The sequence below is a fragment of the Crocodylus siamensis genome, chromosome 10 (assembly GCF_052110815.1).
Source record: "Crocodylus siamensis isolate JL-2025a chromosome 10, ASM5211081v1, whole genome shotgun sequence".
NCBI lineage: Eukaryota > Metazoa > Chordata > Crocodylia > Crocodylidae > Crocodylus > Crocodylus siamensis.
The window spans coordinates 9,587,823-9,612,650 of record NC_143404.1 but is presented as its reverse complement, the minus strand read 5'-3'; the positions used below and the strand labels follow the sequence as shown (position 1 = coordinate 9,612,650).

The 24,828-nt window shown below is 46.2% G+C and overlaps 1 protein-coding gene across 10 annotated transcripts in view; it reads left to right on the top strand.

Annotated features, from left to right (window-relative positions):
• JADE2 (jade family PHD finger 2) overlaps positions 1-24,828 on the top strand; it is a 218,784-nt gene that overhangs the window by 165,783 nt on the left and 28,173 nt on the right. For all 10 annotated transcript variants that reach the window (XM_090064989.1, XM_090064988.1, XM_090064982.1 and 7 more), the window contains 3 exons: positions 14,115-14,326; positions 20,117-20,284; positions 21,822-21,938. In XM_090064989.1, coding sequence (XP_089921115.1) covers positions 14,115-14,326; positions 20,117-20,284; positions 21,822-21,938 — 497 coding nt within the window. The remainder of the gene's footprint in view (positions 1-14,114; positions 14,327-20,116; positions 20,285-21,821; positions 21,939-24,828) is intronic.

Sequence of the window (24,828 nt, the reverse complement as noted above, 5' to 3'; positions counted from 1 at the left end):
TGTACAAGGCAAACAGAACTCTGCCCCAGGACTACCGCCGCTCTAGTACCCGTGCCAAAAGGTTGCTGTCTCTCTTCAGAGGGACCAAAGTTCCTGTCGCTTCACCAATGATGTTTCTGTTTCTGAGAAATCAGAATGGATATCACATGGTACTATGTTTCAAGAGCTCATAGAAAGTCACTGGCCAGTGGTTGGGCTTCTGCAAGGATAAGTTGAGCGGGGTTCAACTTGACTTGCTTTACAGTTGCTTTAAGGCAGGGTACAGTGGGTTGTGTGGGCTCTCAGATGGGCTCTCAGATGTGGAGTTTCTGCATTAATTGTGACTTGCAAGACTGAGATGAAACCATTTGAAGAGGGCGTGGAAGCGAGAGGTGCCAGCACCCTGCCAGAAGCCAGCTGTCTCAGTCACAAACAGTGCCTTGTCTTGCATCATGAGTTATGTTAAATTTAAAAGACAGAAATTAAGAGCGGGGCTGGTTTGTAATAGTAATACACAGCTGAGGGCTGAGCAGAAGCCTTCAAAGATCACATCCAAGAGTGAATCATTATAGCGCTTTCCTTTGAGACCATGAGGTACATGCCCACAGCTTCCTCTAGAAATGAGCATGCTGCCTCTACTGTGTCTTGTCCTTGCTGAACCAGGCAGGGAAAACCTGGGCTGAATTAGGTGGAGAAGCAGTGGAACTGAACAACTAGGGCAGTGGTGCGCAGCCCTGTGGGCCCAGTGAGTGGCACAGGACCGGTTCACAGGCCACATCAGACCCTGCAGGCCAGGATCAGACCTGCCCACCTGGATTGCAGCCTTGGTTGGCCCTTACACACCAGGATTTGGTGCAACCTCTGCCTGGTCTCACGTGGCGGAATCAGGCCCCATGCTGCCTCCATCCGGTCCTGGATGCCTGAAACAGGGCTGGTGCTACTCCTGCCTGCCCCATGCTTTGGGATGGGGCCCCATGCTGCCTCCATCTGGCCCCATGTTCCAGACTGGGGACTGTCTCCGGACCCTGTAAGGGGTACAGAGGCCTACACGTTCCACTGGCCGCCATCTGCAAGCGGCCCACAGATTCCTGCGGATATCACCGCATCCCTGAGGACATCAAATAGTCCCCATGTTCTGGGATCTGACCCTAGGGTGCAGCACTGCTCCTGCCTGGCTCCAGCGTTTCCTCTAAACTATGCGGTGTGCATGGCTGCACAGGTGCGCTCATGCCATGCTGCCAGGCACGCCTGCGTGGCTGCACACACCACACAGCTTAGAAGGAATACTGCTTGGCTCCTTATGCCAGGATCCAGCCTTGCATGCTAGGATTGGGCCCTGGGGCCCCTCACTGGCCCCACCAGGCCCCTCATGCTGGGATCAGGCCCTGAAGGCCAGATTTGAGCACCCCAGATTAAGGCATTGATCTTGGAGTCAGGAAATTACCTCTGCCGCGACTCTCTGTGACTTCAGCAAGCTGCTTTACCACTCTGTGCATCTTTCCTCCTCCGACTCTTTGTGAGTTTTGTGTTTGCAAGTGGAAAGGTCTTTGGCAGAAGGAAGTCTCTTACCTGGGGCTTTCACCATGCCCAGCAGAAGAGCCTTGGATTTCATCTGGAACCTCTGAGTGCTCCTGTAATAAATGAATAAATAATAGGAACAAACTCATGAAGTTCCAGTAGTGGTAGCACAGAGATACCAATCATCTGATCCATCAGGCTGATTCATCAGTCCATTTCTGTTTCTAAAAGAGCTCTGTAATTACTGTGTTAGCCTTTAATATGCTGGGGAGGGAAAGGAATTTGAAAACAGCATTCAGTCTATGAATGTGATTTCCATGAGATTTGCTGAGACCAAAGCTCCAAATATGGATTCTGTTATCTCTTCCCCTCTCATTTCTGCCTCGGAGCTATGTCTAGTGCATTTTTCCAGTCACTTGAAAGAGAAACATATGCCTTAGATTAGTAATACTTCCAGCAGCATTCTGTAGGTAGCAAGCGTGGCTTAGACTAGAGGTTCGTGTTCGGAACGGCAAGTCCAGAGGTCTTCTGGCTGTGCTACTGACTCGTGTTGGGGCCCTGGCCAAATCACTTTATCCCTTTGTTTGAGCTTTCCCGTCTGTAAAGTGGGGAGAGTAATGCTTATCTACTTGCAGAAGTGTCCAGGAGAAATATGTCAATGCATTGAGAACCTCATCTTGAGGGTCCTGTAGAGGGAAAAATACAATTATTGTTCTGAAGTGGTGGGTTTTATGCGCTCACAAAACAAAGCGAAACTACTGAGATGAGCAGGTGAGAAGACAGAAATTAAGAGCAGGGCTGGTTTGTGAGCAGGTGAGAAGACTTGTGCAGCAAACTCAGAATGACAAAAATAATCTGCATGTGTGTAATAACGCTTCTCCGTCTGTGTTTTATTCTTCAGAAGCGGGCAGGCATGATTACCACCATTCTAAAGGCAGGTCAAGTCATTCAGCAGGTCAGCAGCAGCATTAGGATTAGAAACCAGCTCCTTTGACTCCTAGTAGGATCCCCGTTTCAGTAGATCGCAGGATGCAGGCACTTGCTTGAAGACAGTCCATACATAGAACTTTCTCCCAGATGGATACTGGGATATCTGAACTAGGTTTGTTCATTTCTCAGCCCACTAGCACGATCCACCCGGAGAATCATAGCCTGCCCTGTGATTCAGGGACGGGGGTTGAAATCAGAAGATGTCCCTTGGCCTAAGGAGATCTGCAGAAGTTTAAAATGCCGCCTGGAACGCAGCGGCGTGTTTGTCCCCAGATGCTGTACAGTGATAGGTCACGGACAGGAAGTCTCATGCGCAAAGCATTTAATGACAAAGGAGGAGCATGATCTGTGACTGGCTCTTAAGGAATCATAGATGGTAGAGACGGAAAGTAGCTAGTAGATCATCTAGTCCATTCCTCTGCCATTGGACTATTGTTCCATGTAGGTATGCCTTAATGCCTTTTCCAGGCTTGTTTCAGATGACTCTAGAGATGCAGTTTTTATCAGTGAGAACAAATAAACATCCCAAATAGCAAACAGCTCTTGGTAATTTGCTGGATGCTTTCTGAATTAAGTATTTTTCCTGAAAAAAAAAGATTCATAGTTAAAATATAAAGTATATTAATGAATGACATAAAAAGCCTGAAGTCAGTTTAAAAACATTTTTTTTTCAGTAACACATGCTAGTAACCAACTACTGTTCTCAGTAGAAATGTACTGTTCTGCTAGCTGATAAAGATAAACTGAACATTTAAGCGTGTCTGAATGTTTTATTTGTTGCTGCTGCAATGTGAGATAATAAAAAAAGTGGGTCCAAAGTAATTTGGATCAAACGCTGAACCAGATTTGTGTATAGGACTTTATAAGACAGCACAGGACCTTCCTTTTAGGGAGAAGCCAGGCTATAAGTCTTCATTTTTTTATTAAGATTTCACGCTGTATATTGTGCGCTCAACTAAATCCAAGGCTATTGTAGGATTGTGGCTAGAGAGACTTCAAAGACTCAGACTGAAAAGTCCCTTTGCTGTGATAGGCACTTCACACACATGCAGAATCCTACAGAAATTGCTAAAAATGCCACTGCCACATCGATGTTGCTGAAGGCAGAATGAACACTTCTAAGTATTCCCTTAGTGTAATCCAGACAGTATATGGCGCTTACACAAGATCGCCACTAGCTCTGCCTTCGATCCTGGAGATGCTCCTGTTCCATGGCATGAACATACTGGCTCAAATGTGTTGGTGGGGAATCTCTGATGGAGAAGTCATCGCACTATGTTCAGGGTCTAACTGGAGCACCTCTCCAGGCAGTGGAAATGAAGTCAGTCGAATAAACAGTGTTGGAACAAACTGAAATTAATAAAGTTCCACAAGGAAAAACCCGACCAGTCACCCAAATTGTGCCACGAAAAGCAAACATGAACAGCTCCTATGGCTAGAAAGAGTTTACACTTCACTGGGTGGGGAAGTACCACCCTGGGCACCCATTCTCCACGTGGTTGTCACCTTATTATAAGGCCAGACCCTGGAATGCTTGCAGCCCGCGTCAGCCCTACAGCCTGAGGAGCGAGCTCTCTGTCCATGGCAGTGTAAGCTCCACTGGCTTATATAAGCTGGGTTGGCAGCAAGACATTTTCCTGGAAGGGGCCTCATTGATAGAGCCCATGCTCCTGCCTTAGCTGCAACCAGCTCCTGGCGTTCCTTCATGATTCATAGAAAGCAGCAGCAGTACCCGGCATTGCCGCCAGACCGTGTGGACCTTTTGTTGTGAAAAGGCTAAAGATTTTCAGGCCCTTCTTACCTGAGCTGCGTTCAGACTAGTGATCCCAGGGTAAACGTCAACATATCCAGTTACCACTGTTAAGCTATCCGGTCTCTTCTCAGCACCTTAAGATCAGCCTAAAATCCATACCTCTTGTATCACTGCCCTTTGTGGGTCACCTTGTGCAGCCCCTGCCAAGGAGTTGCAACGATTACCGACTGCACACTGCCATGCCTTCCACAAGTTTGCTCCCAGCTTCTTCGGGCTGCTTTTCAGTCCATTGCTCCAGCAAGGCTTAGTGAATGGTGATATGCCGATTTATCCTTTTGGGAGGGGCAAAGGGGAAGGAGCTGAGATTTAAACTAAGCGGGTATCTCCAGAGCCACTGCTCTGCCTCAGCTCCCCACAAGTGGTCTGATTCCCCTGATTGCTCCACTTGTCCTGACAGCAGTAGCTGATTAGAGCCTCTGCCGCCGTTAACTCCCTCGCATTCAGCTTGGAGAGGGAGGCAGTCCTATGGCAGATGGAGCAGAGCATCAGGCTGGAGAGAGGCTCGCACATGCATTCAAAACAGGGGCTAGAAATTAAACAGTTGATTATTCGGAGAATGTTTGCAGGGGGCTCACTGCTGTGCCGGGTCCTGGGCCAGCCGCGGCATTTTTATGCCTCGCGAAATACGTTTTCAGTCACTAGAATTGTATCTAATTCTACAATAATTGCCTTCTTGTGTTTGAATGCAATCCACGTTGAGCCAGGGAAGGAATACATTTCAGCCTCACTCTTAACCCTGCTAACTACATACTCAGAGTCATCATACTCTCTCATTTTGTAGGCTTCTACTCTGTAAGCAACCCAGAAGTCAATTTGGTCACGTCGGCTGGAGGAGAAGCTGATGTGAGTCTTCTGGGTCTTGAAGTTGAGGTTCTGGAGAGTTTTTACTACTAGACAGAGATGATACTTAGATCACTAGAAGACTACACCAGTGCTCCCAGAAAGGTCCAGATATGGCGTGGCACCAGCTGCGGGCTGCACCTGATTGAAAATGCCAGTGTCCCAAGGAACACCAGTCCTTCACAAAGATTGCAATAGCCTCGAGCAGGCCAGTGGTTAACTGCAGTTCTCATCCATATATGGCTTTTTCTGTAAGGATCTAAAAGCATTGATTCGTGGGTCAGACAAGATTTTCACTGGGATAATCCCATTGACCTCAGCGGAGCTGGCGTCACACTGATGTTCAGGAGCAGAGAACATCTGAGAATAGATCTCAGAACATCCCTATTAGGCCGCCGAGCATCCTTGTGAAGGAGGTGTGGTCTGTTAGTGCCGTCTTGGAGATGCACAAACTCAGAAGTAGGTGGGTGGAACCAGAAAGAAAACCCAGGTGTCCTGACGGGCCGTCCTGTTTCTAACCACTGTGCATTGCTTCTCTCACTGAGGACTTTGTTCTGATCTTCCTCTGGCTATGCTGGTGCATAAGTGCTTTTGACTGTTCTCGTGCTACTCCTGGATGAGTGAGAGCAGAACCATGCCATCTGTTTTTTGTGTCCCGACCATATGGGAGTAACATCTGTAGGATGGAGATAGCAAAGGCCCTTCTTTCAACCTACCACTGTGTGTTTCCCAAGCTCAGCTAACAGTGGGATGTGCGGAGGCCTGTCCTTTTTTGTAGTGGGCTCCATTTCCTGTAAATGACAGGCTGGCTTCCCCCTTTTAAGTGCTTTCCTACCATCCTGCAGCCATAAGGGATTGCTAATGTACAAAGGCTTTGACTGGAGTCCTCTGCTCGGCGTATATATACTCTAAATGGCTGTAATGGACTTTTCACCCTTGTGTTACCCACATGTGCAGCTGCCACATTATGTGGTTTCACCACGATGCTCAGCTCTGCATCTGAACCCAAGCTTGCGGTAGTTACTGTTAATCAGTTGAGAAAGCTTATCCCCATTAATAATTCAGGGTCTGTTTGTTTGGATTTTTGTTAGGGAGAAAGTCTGCCAGTTTGGGGCTGTTTTATAACATGTCTGTACTGCAGCCCACAACAAACATTCATGTGCAGGCTGGGTGCTTTGTTCCCAGCTGAGATCATAAGCTCATTGCACAAGTAATCATTTTAACAGCAGAATTGGTTGATGCATGAATAGGAAAACCCAGCAAATCCTCCACCACTTATCAGTGTGTTAACGATTTACGAGCGCGGGATATGTTTAATTTACAGAAGAGATGCCTATCTGCAGTGTGGAAATATCTTGAGAACAGATTTAGGACTAGAAGCTGCTCTCAGTTAACGTCGGTGTCAATCTGGATTAACTCCACTGGCGCAGAAAAAAGGAAGTGGCTTTTGGTTATTGACTCTGCCATTCACCCCTACCATGGCACACGGCATGCTGCAGCTAAATTTGACCTATGTTTGTGGTCGCCATTGTTAATATTAGATAGCTAATATGCCCAATTGAGCATGAGCCTCCATTGCTCTAGGCACTGTACAGACATCTTGCTAAGTGTTGTGTCTCAGGCCAGATCAATCAGATCAGCTCTGAATTCTGTCAGCTGAGCAGAGCTCAATCATTCAAGTCTGTGTGGCGCTACCACTGGCAAGTGTCCTACCTCCCAGACCCTTCAGCCTGGGGTTTCAGACACTCCCAAATCCATGGCAAGCATCCAACGTGCAAGCCTCAACCCCAGAGGCCTTGGAGTTCGGATGCCCCGAGTTCACTTGCCCTGAGCCAAAAGGCCATAGGAACAAGCTGGAGGGAAAGCCCAAAAGCAGTCCCCCGTCACCATAAATTGTGGAGCTGCGATCCTCCCATTGGGAGGCTATAGTAGACTCACGCAAGTCTGCCTGCCCACCCGGCAGTGGACAAGTCTCCACCCTCAGCTACGCCAAGGCTGAGAGGAAGGGGATCTCCCCTACCAGGTATGTACAACCACCTGAGCTGACGCCATCGTCATAGTGTGTCCCGTGCCAGCTAAGAGTCAGAAGATCAGCTTCTGATAACCTTGTTCTGGCTTCTTCCCGCCTGACTCCATGACTAGTCTTGTGACCCGTGATCTAATTACTGCCCCGGTGATCTACCACCGAATGCGAGTATGCCCGCATTGTAGCCAGGGGGTGAGTGCAGCACACGCAGCATTGCCATGTTACTAGCTTGCTCAGGTAACAGCGGCAGTGAGAATCCAGCTGTCAGACTTCAGCATGGGCCAGCAACCTGAGCGCGTACCCAGGGCACCCAGCAGGCACGTACAGATTGCTGCTTGCTGTTGTTACCCGACCTAGCTAGATTACAGCTCCTTTGGATTTGCTTGTGTATGCTGTAGTCACACTTTTGATTGGTGAGCAGTGTAGACGCGGCAGAAGAGTGCGGATACCAAAACGCGGTCCACGTTTTCCGAAACTTAGGCAGTTTGTTTCAAGCCGAAGAAAGAAGAGATACTCCGTGAGAATCCCAGTTGATTTTGTGTGCAAATAGCTGTGGCCTTTAAGTTCGCTTCACTGAAGTCTGTTAGGAAATCCAGAAATATTTTCAGAAAGCAGCTGCATAAGCAGTTGACAGAGATGAAACACATTGAGCCCCGGAAACGTCTAAGATGATTTAACTCCCTGCAGAGACAGGTACTGCTGGAAAGCCTCTCTACTATTGCCTTGACATGTAGGTTAGTAGGGCTGCTGATCGGCAGAGGAAATGCAAGTTTAAGCCATCCTGGCTTTATAGTTTGCATCATGATCAGTTTTCCTGTATAGTTATTCTATTATTTACATCAACTCTAAAATAATTGCAACAGTTTCAAACATTTTTCAGAATCTTGCTGCTGGAAGGAATGAAGTAGCTTTAATCAGAAGTGCCCCAGGACAGCTCTGTCAGTGCAAAGCATTATTGTAGAAAGACAGCAGATTATAAAGTGGCTTCTAAAGCACTTTGTCATCATCTTAAATTTGAGCAATAATTGATGTCGGTGGGTGGCATAAAGGGTGATAATTGGTTCCTGTAAATCTTTTAAGTGCATTAGCAGGATATGTTTATAAAAATTACGGAGACGTTTCACTGCACGTATGCAGATTGTGTGCTTGTTGTTTTTTGTTGGCTGTGCTTTACATTGCGATTCCATTTATAAATGAGTTGATAGGAGGGTGATATATGATTACTGCGTCTTATTAGTAAGTGGTAGGCATGGGCACTTTGGGTTACACATAGTCAGAAACACATCAGTGGAAAGTCTTACATATGGCTGTAAGTCATAGTTGTGAGCAGCTTGTTGACCTGAGAAGTCTATAACCGTCTAAAACAAAAGATAAGCTAGCATTAAAACATTTATTAATTATTATTAGCCTCCTGGGAGAGAGGAAGTGGGGCTCTTCCCTTTTTACCAGCAGGGAAGCTGCACAATGTAACATTGACATGACTCTCCTGCAATTACACCAAGTTTGTAGCAGAGCCAGGAGGAGAGGCCTGATCATTATACAATCAGGACAGTGGAAATCTAGGCACCAAGCTGCCATAGATGCCGATTTTGTTGAGAAACTAGCCATATTAGTACTTAGCATTTAGACAGCACTTTTCATATCTGGACTGCTTCAATTCTCATAACCTCCCATGAGGAAAGTAAGGGATCATTATCCTAGCTTTGCAAAAAGAGAAACTAAAACAGGCAGGTTCTAAGTAACTAGCCATGCAAAAAGACAGGTTTGGAGCTAGATTAGATCTCATGAATCCATGGCTTCTGGTACTGAGGATGAACACACTCCCCTTGATACCTTGTAGAGGTTGTCAGGGATTATAACAGACCTGCAAAAAGCAGTTGACTCCAGCCCCTTTCACAAAATGCTTTTAAAAAATACAACTTTATTTGTTTTTATATCTTTTTACTGGAAAATAGACTTTAAGGTTTATAGTTTGTGAATCACCAAATAGTACAGCCTGAAGTCTTGAAGATAGTTTTTGTTCATGAGCTGTTTTATCTCTAGATATCCTCCATAGGGTAAAAGGATTTATTGTTTCAGTAAATTGATTTTAATGGAGTGCAGTTTAGTTGGAAATAAATCTCAGTTTTGTGAAAGGTGGCTCTCTTACTAAGTCCTTCCCCGAGTATATCAAGGAGGTTTGAGCTGGAATATGGAAGAGTAAAGAACGTTTAGTAAAAGAGCGTGCTTCCGCCATGTCACATGCAATTATAATGCTACATAAATAATGATAGCTGAGATTACTAATGTTTGTACATGATATCTAATAGCTATGCCTGTGTTCTGGGTGCCTGAGGATCATTCTAGCTTATGCATGAGTAACTGGCCCCTACTCTACTCTCTGCAGAAAAACTGGTTGTGTAAGCTCAGCCAGAAGGGTGGTCACCCACAGCACAAAGGGTATCCAGGACTTGATGGGAATGAGGGGAGGAAGTAATGGTAATAGAAGAACGAGATGCAATCCTCAGAAATCTGCAAGTGGCAGAAATAACCCTGTAGTTGTGCCATTCACCCATTCAAAATCAAAATTGGCTGCAGCATGCCATGTGCCCTGGTGGGGGTGAATGGCAGAGTCAGTAACCAAAAGCCACTTTCTTTTCTCTGCACCAGTGGAGTTAATCCAGATTGACACCGACGTAACTGAGAGTTGGGGAGGAAAGAAGAGAAATTGAAGCTTCACAGCCTATGTCCCTGTAGCGTGCACAGCAAGCACACATACAAGGAAACATGTTTCGTGGGAACCAAACCCAAAGAGCAGATTTGGGACATGCATGTTGTGCTGAAGGCAGATCTGGAGACCTCCTGCAATGCCTCATAGTTGGACACCTCCTCTGCCTCCCGGCTCTCCTAAAGTCCTTCTTCTCCCAAGGGGTGCTTAGTTTGGTTGGATGCATGATCCCTGTGCCTCCTGGCCTACCATGAAGGATAGAGCTTCCACCGGCTTAGTTTCTAAAGCATCATTCCTTTGAGAGGTTGGGATTTCTGCCTTCCCAGAGGGGGAAGCGACACTGGGCTTACTTATAGTGCATACAGTAGCAACAATCAGAACCTGACTCCTTGTTCATCATTCCTCAAGTGAGAATATCAACCCTGTGTACAACACGGGCAGCATTTGAATAGGGTCAGATTTTTTTGCTTTTTGTTGTTTTGCTGGCCACTGGCTCTACAGCCAGCAGTTTTCTCAGCCAGAAAGACATCAATTTTATGAATGGAGCTTAATAGCAGTAACTTTATATGACGCAGAAGCAGATAAACAGAGCACAAATGCAAAAAAGAACTTCACCCTTAGGCCCCATTCTTTAGCGATTCATAAGCGATTAATGGTTTCATACCCATCAACTACCGTTGTCGCTTCAAGAGGTTCTGAGTAGGCTGAAGGGAACTTGGCAAACGAATTTCTAATGTGATTGCATCTAAAAGGAGTGTGTGTGTGTAACTATACAACAAACATATAACAAGTGATGAGCGAGCCAGCATTCATTACAGGTAAAGGTGTCCTGTTTACAGGCCGATGGGACAGGGCTCCACTGTTTCTTTAATGTCAGCGTGAGGAGGAGGTGATGTGCTCAGCACCCTGCTCCAGTGCCCATTGTAGAGGAGACTGGGTGGGCCTCAGGGCTGCAGTAGAAGTGGAAACCCACGACCCTCACCTGGGATCAAATGCAGGTCCTTCCAGGCTGTAGTCCGTCACCCTTCTGCCTGAGCTACACAGCTACAGCATCCATGACAGCTGGGACTTGTAAAGTTTATGTACTCTTCAAAGGCCAAATACTTCTCTTGAACGCATGTCCAGGACTCCCGATGGAATAAGGCTCACTTTCACAGCGAAGTGGGATGTTTGGTTCAGACCTATCCTGTGGGTTAAGCTGGCCACGGCAGGATATCGCTATCAATGAAAAATTTACAAGTTGGCATTTCAATAGAGAAATGCACTGAATCAGGAGGTGAGAGATGGGGAAGAATATACAGTTGCAGGTATGAGAAGGTTGTTTCCACTAGGAGTGAAATGGGAACTGTCCAGGTGCCAACATGATCCTGGCCGTGGAGACGGATCAGTTTTCTGTTTCTTGTGGAAACCCATCCTCCTTCTCCGTCGATCTTTCTTCTGCTTCGTGATTAACAAATTCTTTGCTCATAATTATTTCTTAGCACAGGGGCTAGTGTAGACACTGTCCCCCAGAAATATAAGGGGCCTTCATGGTGATTTGCATTTTCAAAAGACTTGAAAACCAGAGGGTGAAGGAGCCGACATGATAAGAACTCATTCGAACGATCTCTGGGTTTTTGGTTGCAGCCGTGTTGGTGTAAGGGCATAGGCAGGCAAGGGTTTTTAAGTAAATGTGAGGACTCATTCTCTCATTCCTTAGCATCTCAGATCAGCAGAGACTCCCAATGCCTGACAAAGGATGATTGTGCCTGAAAGCCTGCTACGGACTTTTCCCCCACTACTCAGTTGGTCTAATAAAAGATATCACATCTCAGAGAACCATGCCTACCTCATTCAAATGACTGGTTCTTAAAGAAATGCTTTTAATTTATAAATACTCATCCTGAATCACTCATCTGGCACCAAAGGGATAGCCCACAGCATTTCAAAAGATAGTGCACTCTCTCTCAAAGTTCCCACAGTGGTGGTCCAGCTCCAAAAATGCAAGTGGATGTGTAAGCTGTGATGCATAGACCTTGGTGACTAGATTGCTGATGAAGGGTATGTCAACTAGCTAAATGACTGTTGTTCTTCAAATGCCTCTGAGGCACCCTGCTCCAGATCTGGGTTCCCAAATGATCCTGGATGCATCCATTAGGCTTCCCAGCCATAAAACAGGTACTGTCAGGCATCTTGGGAAGTTACAGCATAACAACTCAAGCACTTGAAAGAAACCTAACAGAGAATGGTGTTGCCTGTTGTAGATTGTATCTCAGCGTGGTAAAATGCCAATCCAGATGTTTGCATAAACTTGTCAAGCCATAGTAAAGTCTGCCAGTGGAGCATGTTGGGGAAGATCTCAGACAGCCAGTAGACTTTCCTACTCGAGGAAGGTTTTGCAACATGTTACTGGGTCATTAGGACACTGTGCAAAAGGAAAACATCCTTCAAGCTTTATCAGGAGCGCTTGCCTGGAAGCAGCTGGATGTTTGAACCAGCAGGGAGCAAAGACCAAGTGCCAGTCCTATCCATGTCCCTGCAAGCTTTGTCATTGTCTTTGGTGGACCCCAAATTTAGCCCTAGGTAAGGACTTCCAGCATAGAAAAGCCATTCACCAAATATTCAAGTATTTACCTTTTTAACTTATCTTCAAGTCTCTTTTTCCCTTCAGTGTTTATAAACTAAGAACTGTCCCCTGCTGTCTAGCAGCAGGTAGGTAGAAAACCTGTATAACAGGAAATCTGCAGTAATCTACAGAAATGGGCCGAGCCATCACTGTTATTCTGTTGTAAACCCAGTCATTTTGTTATTCTAATTGCAGAAGATTGTGGTGTTTTTCATAAAGAAGGATTCCTACAAAACTGAAGCATCTCAAGTCAAGTTCCTCTGCTGCCATTGTGTCTACCATAGTTTCTTATCAGATCATTATTATCAGATCATTATTATATTATTATCAGATCATTATTATAAACAAACAGTGCAAAGCTTGATTTGCCTTAGGAGACCTTAAGCATTTCCCTGAAAATCACCTTCACTTCACAGCTAACAAAGAAATACTGCTGGCCTCTGTGTTGTTTTTCCCCCCTTTTTTGGTAAATCTTTGTTCTTCTGCCTACTGGAACCTGGCGCTCCGCCTCTCTGATGCATCTGTTTTTATTTCTTCCTTATTCATCACCTGAAATGACCACTTGCTTTTGTGACGTCCTGGTTGTTGTGCAGATGATTATGTTCTTACAAACAAAGGATTTTTTTTTTCCAGGCATGAGATTAACAAGAAAAGACAGATTCCTAAGCATAAAGATGTTTTTCAGGCACCTGTCCTTTCCACCACACACGGAAAACAGCGACTGAGGGCCGTATCCTATTATGAGTCAGTGAGCTAAACTCCCATTGACTTCAGTGCAGTGGTAGAAACTGGCCCACAGGAAAGAGCCTGCGATGAAAGAAGATGAGAGATTGAGTTCCTCGCAACTCTACTCGCCAGTGACATTTCACTGCTGATAGGTGCTGGCAGTAACATCCTCATGGCAGTGGCAGGAAGTGTGGGTGTAACACAGTTACCGGCACACCCACACTTAAGTAAGTGGCATCATCCCTATTGCAGTGATGTCCATAAAGGTATGCCTTTGCTCGGTGGGCCTTCACTTCTGGTTGTCACCGACCATGCAAGTCCGGTGGGAATGCAAAGTCAGGCAACAAACACAAGCCCAGATCTCTCACTCCGTAACTGCCCTCCTGACTGTTCATATTGACCAGAAACAGAAACAAACGTTGTTATCAATTTCAGCCGTTGGCTTTAAATTTACAGTTCTGTTTAATTAGCCTTAAAAGGGTCAATTTTCACAGTCTTAACAATTAAAGCATTGACTTTATGTTGCCAAAGCTTGTCTGAGCCCCCACTGCAGAAGGCATCTTTGCAAGGCTTGAACATTTAAACTGTCAGACCTAATTATCTGCATTGGTTCAGCTGAATGGATTTTTCCCCCTCAGCCAGCAGCAATAGTTTGTTACTGTGTATGAAACATAAACTGCATTCAAAGTTAGAAGCAGTTTTCTGATGCACAGATCTTATCATTGCCACGAATTTACTTAAGTGAAAGCCTAAAATGTCTCTTTTGTGAAATGCAGCCTTGTTCAAAGCCTCTCCAAAGGCAGAGCTCTGCGTACTTCACCCCAGCAGGCAAAATGTCATAGGGACTCTAGGGCTGGGGGCCATTTGCTGCTGTACTGTAAATGTCATTTCCCTATCTCTTGCCTTTCAGAGAAGCCAGAGCTGGATGAGATCACCTTCGAGAGAGTGCTGGAGGAGCTGGAGACAATGTGCTATGAGAACATGAACATTGCCATTGAGACAGAGGAGGGCCTGGGCATCGAGTATGATGAGGATGTTGTATGTGACGTATGCCGATCCCCAGAGGGCGAGGATGGCAACGAGATGGTTTTCTGTGACAAGTGCAATGTCTGCGTGCACCAGGTAAATGGCATCTCCTCTCACATCAGGGAGCACTGCTCTCAGCACATTTTGCAGCCTGGAGCATGCACCTGCCTGGGCTAGACGGAAGAAGGACCTGCTTGATGGGCAGCATCCAGAACAGCAGTATGTGGTGCTGGCTTGGGTTCCTTTGGCCTTTCCTGCTGTGCCCCACACCCTGCCCCACTCCTCTGGTACCCACATGATATTTCAGGGGTTTGTCTAGACTTGAGAACCTCCCTTAAATGATTGTGCTTGGGGTGATGACCTCCTGAGGTCCCTTCCAACCCTAACTTCTATGATTAAAACTTAGGTCCTTATTCCAGGGTAGCCCACAACTACTGCCCCTGCTACTCCCCTCAGTGTAGGGAGCCTAAACTACAGGCCACTATGCAAGAGGGGTAGGACCTAGCACTTCCTCTTCCTCACCGTCCCTACCCATTTTTGGGGCTGTGCACACATAAAGGAGCAGAAAGGGATCGAGGAGCTAACTAGGAACTGGAATTCCCCCATGGCCTTCCAGGGCCCCAAAGAGAGAGGAAAGGCTGGCTGCATCCATCCCTATGCCCCTGCCCAGGCATGCATCTAGGCATTCATTCACTCTCTTACACACTGTTCCCAGGGGGCCAAAGAGTGCCTGGCTCTGTTTTGATTTTATCTTCATTCAGCCGGTCTCCCATTGAGTCCTAGTGAGGGCTTTGCCTTGATCACCTCTGGGCAAATGCATGCGGGGACTTCAATTTGGTCAGGACGCATCAAATGTCGACCCCCTCAGCTCAGAGTGGGATGGCTGTGCCTCGTGGCTGCATATGGGACATTCACAGAGTGACACAGTGGGTCTTTGACTCTGATCATGGAAGGGGTTTGTTCTCTTGCCCACCCTTCCTCAGGCTGCTTCTTTACCACTCCCATTCCTCTCCCATGGTCAGTGACATGTTTCAGAGCTCGGTGTCTCCTTGCTCTGTCCTCTCCCTCCTATTCTGTTATCTGGTTTTTCGCTTCACCCTTTCCACTTACCGTGCTGCTGTTTTCTCTCCCTCTTCATTTTCACATCTCTCCTCATTAAACTGCTGCCACGGGATCTTTAATGACTGTGAGTGACCAAAATGCAGATGTGGCTACAGAAGGTCTTTTTTTATGCGCTGTGTGTAGTATACCTAATAGTGGACAAAGCAATAGTCTATATACTATCAGCCATGGTCCTGCCCTGGCAGGAGGGATAGACTAATAGATACCCTCCCCCCATCTCCACTCGGGTGCTGGCTGTGTAGCATTATTCTGTGTGTGCAAGGAGCCAGCAGCTTAAGAGACATTCTGTCACCTGACAGGGTTTATATCCCCACCTTATTCTTCTTTGAATGTGGGATTTGATTTTATTTTACTGCCTGAAGAGAAATGTTTTATTTTTAGAATTGAGCGTTAACACTGAGCTCTTGCTTCAGGGAAGGAAGGAATTGGATGGGATACTGTGTGCTCGGGTGTGCTTGCACTCTTCATGCACATGATTTGAAGCAGGGAAGGGTATGTGTGTGGGAGTGGGTCTGAGGAGGGGGAAATTTCCTATTAAAATAGGCCAATTTGCATGTCCCTTGAGATGTTCAGTCTCAGAGACCTCCTTACACAGGTGCTCTTGAAAATTTTTCTACTCATTCTGCGAAGGAAGGAAAACGACTGGTCTGAGCGTGTCAGGTCGGTAATCAGAGCTCAGCGTTCTGTTAATCTGGGGTCGGGTCTGGTGCAAAGAGAAAGTGTCTGATTTCCTTTCCTTTCTGCATTTGGAGGTTCCTCTCACTAAGGGTGGAGACCTGATCCTTCCTGGCAGCTTTAGCATCAGAGCTTCCAGTGAGTGGAGGAGTGCTAAAGATGTTTGTTGCTGATGTAGGCGGGTGTTTGGGATGGTTTTCATCAGTGAATTATATTCCATAGAGCATTAGGACAGTTCAGCATTTTTGTTACAGATCTGTGTAGTAACTTCAAGCCTGGACATGACACATACTCCCTGTGCAACACAGTCTGCAGATAACACATATTCCTTGTGTAACACAGTCTGGAGACACACACGTTCTCCGTGCAACACAGTCTGGAGACGGCATGCATTCCCTGTGCAACACAGGCCCGGATGCAGCACAGATTCTCTGTGCAGCACAGGCCTGGAGATAGCATGCATTCCCTGGGCGACAGAGGCCTGGAGACAGTGTATATTGCCTGCACAAAACAGACACAGAAGGAAAGGAGGCCAGCTTATGAACCACAGGGGGAAAAGGGCTGGAAGGTCCCCCAGAAAGGAATTTTGTCCAGCCTGACTTAAACCAGGATCATCCTTGTATAAACCATGTTTGTCTGGTCATCAATTTAGAAAGTCCCATAATGGAGATTCCATAACATTCCCAGGTATCCTGTTCCAGGCTTAACCGCCCGCATTATTAGAAAGCTCCTAATAGCTAACTTCAGCATAAAAGAGGTGACCAGCCTGAGGCAGCAGTTTGCTCTTCAGTGTATGCGGTCCTACCACCTGAAAGCAGAATGTGGCTTCCCAGCACCGTATATTCACACAGACGACCCCACCAGCTTTGCTGGGGTTTTGGTTGTAGCCATGTTGGTCTGAGGACATAGGCAGGCAAGGTTCTTTGAGTAGACGTGATATCTTTTAGTAGACCAACTGAGCAGTTGGAAAAAAGTTGTTAGCAAGCTTTCGGACGCAGTCGCCCTTCATCAGGCATTGGGAGTCTCTGCTGGTCTGAGATGCTATGGACTCATTCTCTTATTCCTTGAACAGCAGAGACTCCCTGTGCGTGAAGAAGGGTGATTGCGCCGGAAAGCTTGTTAAGAACTTTTTTTTGCAAAGCAAGCCAAAGGTGAGTGGGGAAGGAAAGCCAAAGGTGCGCAAGGAAGACGCTCCCTTACTCACCTTTGGTTTTGTTGCCCCCCTGCTTTTTTCACCCCTCCCTTCCCTGCTTTACTTTTTGTTTTCCTAATTTCTACCTATTCACATTCTCACCGACATCCTGCCACACTTTTAGCTGCTCTCATTCCTTGGTGTCTCAGACCAGCAGGGACTCCCTATGTCTGAAGAAGAGTGATTGCGCCCAAAAGCTTGCTAAGAATTTTTTTCCAACTACTCAGTCGGTCTAAGAAAAGATTTCACATCTACTCAAAGACCTGTGCCTGCCCACCAGCTTTGTTGTGTTGCCTCCAGTGAGAAGCTCATCCAACTCACTTCTGTTCAGCTTGGATACGTGTAGCAGCTGACAGCCTACTTCAGACCTATTGAAATAAACAGCTTTTCCACTGATTTCAGTGGGATTTGGATCAGGCCCCAGATCATCAGCCACGTCTTCTGCCAAACCTCTGAGCTATCAGTGATCTCATGTCTACCCTGACTTACAACCCAGGCAGGTGAGTCACACCCTGCCCTGCCTTCTGCCATTGGCATTTTGACTATTCCTCAGGAAATTCCTTGTCCCTGGGCAACCCCCCATAACATACCTGTCGTCTCTCTCTCAGTTCCCACCCCGTGTTCACAAGCAGCAAGTTTCCCACTACTCTGGGACGTCTGTGCTTTCCCGGTAGTGCAGGAGTTGTTACATCCAGTTGGCTGTGTTTCCTCTAGTTCCTGCTACATGGCCCATCACATCAGGCAGGCAGGCTGGGCCTATAGCCTATCTTGCCGCCGTTCCAATATTAGTACAGCTTCCCAACCCAGTGCCGGTCCTCCCTACAAAGTGGGTCACAATCATTTTGTGTATGCATTTGGATTGCATGACTCCTCAGGATGAGAGGCAGAAGTGAGGATGGAATGAGCTGATCTCGGCACAAGCGCCACCACGCTCTTCCATGTGTTTCCCAGTCAGGCAGATCTCAGACACAGATCGACAGAAATGCTGACATCCACTCTGCACAAAAATATATCTTCGCTTAGAGAGCTTACTCACCAGTTAGCTCCTTATCATACCTCCAAACAAGAGATGGCTCATAACTCAGGATTGTGTATTTTTTGTCTGAAATGCCTGGCTGCGATGCTGGCCAGAGAAATGGGAATGCCATGAGGCTGGAAGTTAGAGGCAGTTGACTGGGAATACCTCTCTCCTTCTCTGCCTCTTTCTGTACCTCTGGCCCATTAAATACAAGCTTTTTAAACAGTGAGCTTCCAAGATGAATGAGCAAGGAAGGAGATGGGGTATTGGATTTTCTTAAAAAGCACTGATGTAATTGCAGTGATTCATGTACTAACCTACCAGCGAACTACAGCATCTCTCACCTCCCCAGAAGGGGAAGTATCTGGGGAACATTGCAGATTCTGATGCTGCTCAGATCAGAGCATGGCTGTGTCTTTTAGTTAAACTTACTGTGGGGAGGAGGCACAGGCAGGGAGTGTGCAAGAGATACTATGGATTCAGAGTTACAAGGAAGGAAGAAATGATTGTTAATTGGAGAATCACACGCAGTTGCTGATAATTCCTCCTTTTCAACCAGATGTTGAGAACGATCAGTTAGTCAGTGACCTATTTCATATGTCATGTTGATTTTGTATCTCTCCAGGGTTTTTTCAGCAAAATGTGGTATCGAGTCAAATCCTTAACAGACATTCATATATTAACATCAACTACAATACCTTTATCAACCAGTCTTAGAATCCCATTATGAAAATATTGATAGTCAAACAAGTCCTGTTTTCCATAAACCCATGTTGACTAGGTTATGTTACCCTCCTCTCATTTTTTTATTCAAGTTCCTTATCAGCCATCCCCTTATTTTGCCCAGGATGATTATCAGGTGAGAAGCCTGTAATTAATTAAGTCATCTCATTTACCCTTTTTAAATATGGGCCCCAAGTTTTTTTTCTAGTGCTCTCGAGTGTCTCCACCGTTCCAGAACTTCACTGCAAATCAACTTGAATGGTCCAAAGGGCTCCTTATCTAGCTCTTTTAAAATTCTTGAATCCAAATCTTTTTTACCTCCTCGCTTACAAACGTCTACCTGTCATAGTGACTAGCAGCTTCAGTAACTGGTGGTGTAGAAAATATGTGGTGATCATCATCTGATACGACTGCCATCTGGCTTTTTTCCAAGTACAGAAAATAAATGTTTGTTGGACACGTGACTTTTGTGGTTAGGGGAATGGGAATGTCAGGAGGCAGGAAGGCTATTGTTGACAATTCTGCTGTTTTCAGAAATGAACCAGTACCATTGTTAGAATTTCTTTTGTTCCTAACGTACTTAAAATACTCCTTATTATACTGCTGCTAAGGCAGGTTTCATCTTGTACTGTTCTGATTCCTCTGTAAGTTCTCTGCAGGTCTGGGTTTTATATATATAAACCTAGCTTCCTTATACACAAATGAGACCCAAGCTTACGTGAATGAAAGTTGCTGTTCTTCTGGTAGCTGCATGGGAGTCTGTGGACTTGGTCTGGCACCTGATGGAAAGAGGTCACATCTGAGAATCTGACCGTCACAGCTGCCCCTTCCACTGGTGATGTAAGACAAGGCCTGTGATGGACCGAGGCACATTAGCAGGGCTGCTTGGCATGTCAAGGGCATATTTGTGCGTCAGGTGTGAATCCATATAAAACAGGAAGGAAGGAGTGAAGGAAAGGGGAATGTACCCTTAAACTGGTTGTGCCCCATTGAGGCACTTCTTTATGTCTGCTGTTAATTGTTTTGACAGCTGGATGCCAAGGCAAGGAGGCACCTATTGGGGAATGGTAAATGAGAGAGGCCAGCAGTGTATGAGTGCTGCAGTTCTGTTGAAATATAGGCTGTAACTAATGCCACCTTCCTTGTGTTTGCACAGGCATGCTATGGGATCCTCAAAGTTCCCATTGGGAACTGGCTTTGTCGAACCTGCGCCCTTGGAGTTCAGCCAAAGTGTTTACTTTGCCCGAAGAGAGGGGGAGCTTTGAAACCCACCCGGAGCGGGACAAAGTGGGTCCACGTTAGCTGTGCCTTATGGATACCTGAAGTAAGTAGTTATCCAGCATGTTCTTAGCTTGGGTGTAGGTTGCAGTTGGACTTCATGTGCCCTGTGTAGTTAACAACCATATGCTACTGTCACTTGTTTCAGTCATTCAGTGGTAAAGTACAGGTCTTGGGCTGACATTTTCAGACACCTAAAAGAGTTATGCATCCAAATCCCACTGAAAGTGCCTAACCGGCCTATTGCTAAATCTACCTACCTGTCAGTGAAGCTTCTTTGAAAATTGTCACTTTGGAGATTTCCAGGACAGATCTCAGATCTTGCACTAATGGTCTGAGTAGCAAGTCCAAGCTCTGCTCATAAAGCCGAGTTGATGCAAGAGGAAAGATGCCAAGGCAGGGGATACTGAGCCAACAGCAGTAGAAAGGGAACTATAGTCATCTACTCTTCTGCTGTCTGTACCTACCCTTTTCATATATGCTTGTATTCCATGAAGAATTTCAGCCTTGTTTATATTATGATGGCAGCATTAATCTCTCAGCCTTACAGAGCAGGCATTTGCCAGGAGGAAGGTACAGATATTTTTTATTAACAGTGACCTGACAGTGTATTAATCACAGCCCCACCTGGACAGTGAGGTACGCATTGTGTGCATGCAGGGCGCGCTGCATTTCTCTTGCAGGCAGCACATGTGTTTCTTTAAGCAAAAATGATTTGCAGAGTGTATTTTGGAGTAATTTTCCAGGTGTTACTTCATCCCCCTTTGGCAGGGAGTGCAAATAGAACAGACATGCCAACATTTATTAGAGAAATAAAAACGTGAAATAAAACTTGAATGTAGGGGAATGGATAAAAAAAAAATACATAAATATATTTAATACAGAAGTAGGTATGTGTAATTCTTTAACCATAACAATAGTGGCTCAGCCATAAGTCTTGTTGCACAGCTGCACAGGGCATAAGGGGGCATAAGGAATTCCCCTCTTCAGTAAGTTGTCATAGCCAAGCCCGTTCATGGAAAAGACCAGCCATTTTTGGGCTGGGTGGAAGATGGACAGTCAAGGGCTGAAATTCAGTGGGTCTTCAGATTCACTCTGTCCCTGCCTGCCAGCTCAAGTCTGGCTTCAGCCTGGCAGTCAGTACAGAACATAGTTAGCTACTCCTGCAAGATGCTCCCCCTGGAATAAACTAGATCGTGACCCTCAGGATCACTCCCATGTACCTGCCTTGCTTCTAGGGTGTTGGCTGGATAGGTAGCCAGTCCAGCCGTTTGCACCCAGCCAGAAACAATAGATGTGCCCAGCCACAAGCTGGGTGAGGGAGGCTATTGTTACACTCCCATTGGTGGTAGATAGCAGCGTCTGGCCCAGCAAAGGTGGTATTTGTCTGTTCCCTCCACGCCAGGAACTGTTCCATCCATTTCACGCACCTCTGTAGCAGAGGATTTTCCAAATACAGGTGATCCTAGAGGTGACTTTTCAAAAATGCTTCTCCTGTCCTGACCATGAGTTGATCTTTGCATTAGCTTAACAAAGATGCGTGATGACAAGCAATACTAACATAAGCCGTTTGTTGTGGCCAGGTGAGCATCGGATGCCCGGAGAAAATGGAACCCATTACAAAGATTTCGCATATCCCAGCCAGCAGATGGGCTCTGTCCTGCAGTCTCTGTAAGGAATGCACGGGCACATGTATCCAGGTATGAATCAACTTAGAAAGCTCGATGGACACATTTGGTCTCTCACATGCTTTGGAGGGCAAGGTTTGACCCGAGTGTGGGAACAAGTGTCTGAGTGACAGGTGCCAGAGGTAATGGCAAGGTGCCCAGGAGCCGATCAGGCACCACCATGTGTTGTTGTTTGTAAGTTTTTAATAAATTAACTGCTGTGAATCTAGATTAACTTTCTTTGCGTAACATGAAGATGTTGCTGTAGTGATACTGTAATTACAGGGACTGAAAACGACACTGGTCTGAAATCAGAAACCTGCTACAGCGTGCCTAGGACTCTCTGCCAAAAACAAGGGACCTGTGAGCTTTTATGCCTCAGGATTTCACATACCCGTAGCGCTAGACACAGAGCAGTTCTTCACTGGAAAGCCACGATTTGAAATCTGCACTTGATTTTAAACGTATCAGCTCACAAATTGGCATACTTAACATTTACTACACCCCGACTTTTTACCTGCTCTTTTTATCTCACCTCAGCAAATCGCAGCAGGTCTCCTATTTACTATCCTTCCTGCAGCCACGTTACTAAGTTTTCCTTGTGGGAAGACTCAGGTATCACAAAAAAACTGCGCTTTGACAAGGCACTGACAGTGATGCAATCCTGCGGCACCTCCCCTCCACCTTTGCAAAGAGCCCTGACTACAGGGGAAATGTGGTTTTCCACGTACGGCGATGGGACAGAATTTTTGGAGTTACGTGTCCGCACCGCTGCATCCCTCAGAGCCCAGTTACAGATAGCTCCTTCCACTTCACCTCACTTTGATGTTTGGGAGGGTGCCACAAGGGCAGGCCAGAGGGAGAGCAAGGGAGAAGCTGGTGGATCTCCTGCTGTGCGCTACCAACTTCAGAGCTGCTGTGACAACCGCGGAGTAACTCTTTAGCTTCCTGAATTGAGGGGAAGTTCCTACCCTTGTGCCAAGTCCAGGAACTCAGGTCTAATGCAGAGGTAGAACTTGGCCCCTCTACATGACATAGCAACGCTATGTAGATGACAGGGAGTAACTGGCTGATTGAAGAATGGTGATATAGCCTGAACTGGCAGAGAAAGCTGCAAGCCTCCACGGTGTTTATGAACTGCACTGATTTTCATACTTTAAAGGGAGCTGTTGAAAAGCAATCCTTTTAGCTCCAAATGAGATCTCACAATGTTTCTTTAAATCTCTAGCCTTGACTCACTTCATTCTGATGGCTCTGGGTGGATCTGCTTATTCACCCTGCCAGATGGAGATACTGTGTCATAATGGCAATTGCTTTCAAAGAACGGAAGGGCAGGGAAACGAGTCAAATAGACTTGGCAGCATCAAAAAGACTTCAGATTCTCTAAGTCTTCATCCTCTTAGCACAGGCATCACACGTTTGCTGTGAGAACCTTTGGATTGAATGGATTTGCATTAAAGGTCACCTGAAATGGAACCCAGTGTTTTATTGTCTCACGTGCTGACAATTTACCCTTTATAAGCCTTCATAAGATTGTCACTGGAATGGCTGACCGTGCCACCCTAACTCTTGCAGGACATTTCTGCTGAAAGGGAGAGGAGTAAGCAGCCAGTGACTTTATTTAAGGCTTTATGAGTAACTAAGCAGCAGGCTGACCTACAGAGGTAAATAAGCAAAGGGTCTTCCACTCTTATCAGAAGTACAAAGCTCTGTGTTTGCAAAAGTGTATATTAATGCTGCATGTTTCTGATCTGTGTCTGTTGATGCAGGTGTAATGTAACCATCTCTGTCAGCAGTCCAGGTTTACAGCAGCTTTAGGGAGAGAGAGAATCTTTTCGCTAAAGCACTTAGCGCTAACTCCCGACAATGGCAAGTAAATGTTTTTGGTGCGGACAGGTCTATTACAGCTGGATTGTTAGAAAGAGCTCATCTCAGCAGCTTCCAGTGCTGGCTTTTCCAAGTGCCCAGTCTGACTTGGTTTCATTGAACCAGCAGACTGAGACTGTGAAGGGTGAATCATCCCTTAAGGAGAAGAGGGCTTGTGTTTCAGAGAAGGAAGGTGGGGGACATTCCTATTTTCTACTGACACACAGAACCAAAACTTCATTTTAAGAGATGGAGACATATCCCTTAATGTGCACACAGTTACGGTGTGTACAAGTGGAGTGAATGTACACGCCGATTGCAACGCAGCACCCAACTAGCTGCACACAACTCCGTGCACCCAATTTGAACTTGTAGCTGCACCCACCTCCCTGGGCACCAAGGGAGTTTACTCCGGGTAGCCTGTCAGGTATGACCACCAGCAGAATGGAAACCAGCAAGCAGAGCAGGGAGATGAGCAGGAGGGGCTGACCTTGCTTCATGTGCATCATTATTTCCTCCTTGTTTTTCTTTCAGAAAGACTTGCGGTCAGCCCCTCAGCTAGTGTAAATCACTACTGTTCAGTTAAATGCAATGCTGACAAGATGGCTATGTATAAGAGCTGTTTTCCAGGCTTCTACTCTGGGGAAATCATGACTTCATAGTAGTTGTTGTGGTTAGACGTGAGATGGTGCCAGAAGGAGCCTGGCCTCCTGGAATTGTCTTGTTTACATTGCTGAACCAGCAAAGACAGTCCAAGGAAGTGTACTGATGATGTGCCCCCGAGGCGCTGAGAATACAGTGTACCAGCACCGAAGAGACGGAGCCGTGCAGCCAGGCTGGTGAAAGCAGAAGCCGCTGAAGCGTCAGACTGTTGCTGGCAGAGCGCGCCATTGCCCTTCTGTGAGAGGGCAGAATGCCAGTTCTCCATCAGCTGGCAGACCTTGGCCCCTCTGAAGACATCATCTCTTGATATTATTATCTTTTTACCCTCCTTTTTTAGGGAAATGACTCAGGTCCTGGGAAGGTGTCGTCTGCCATTTAAATAGCTCTGTAATGT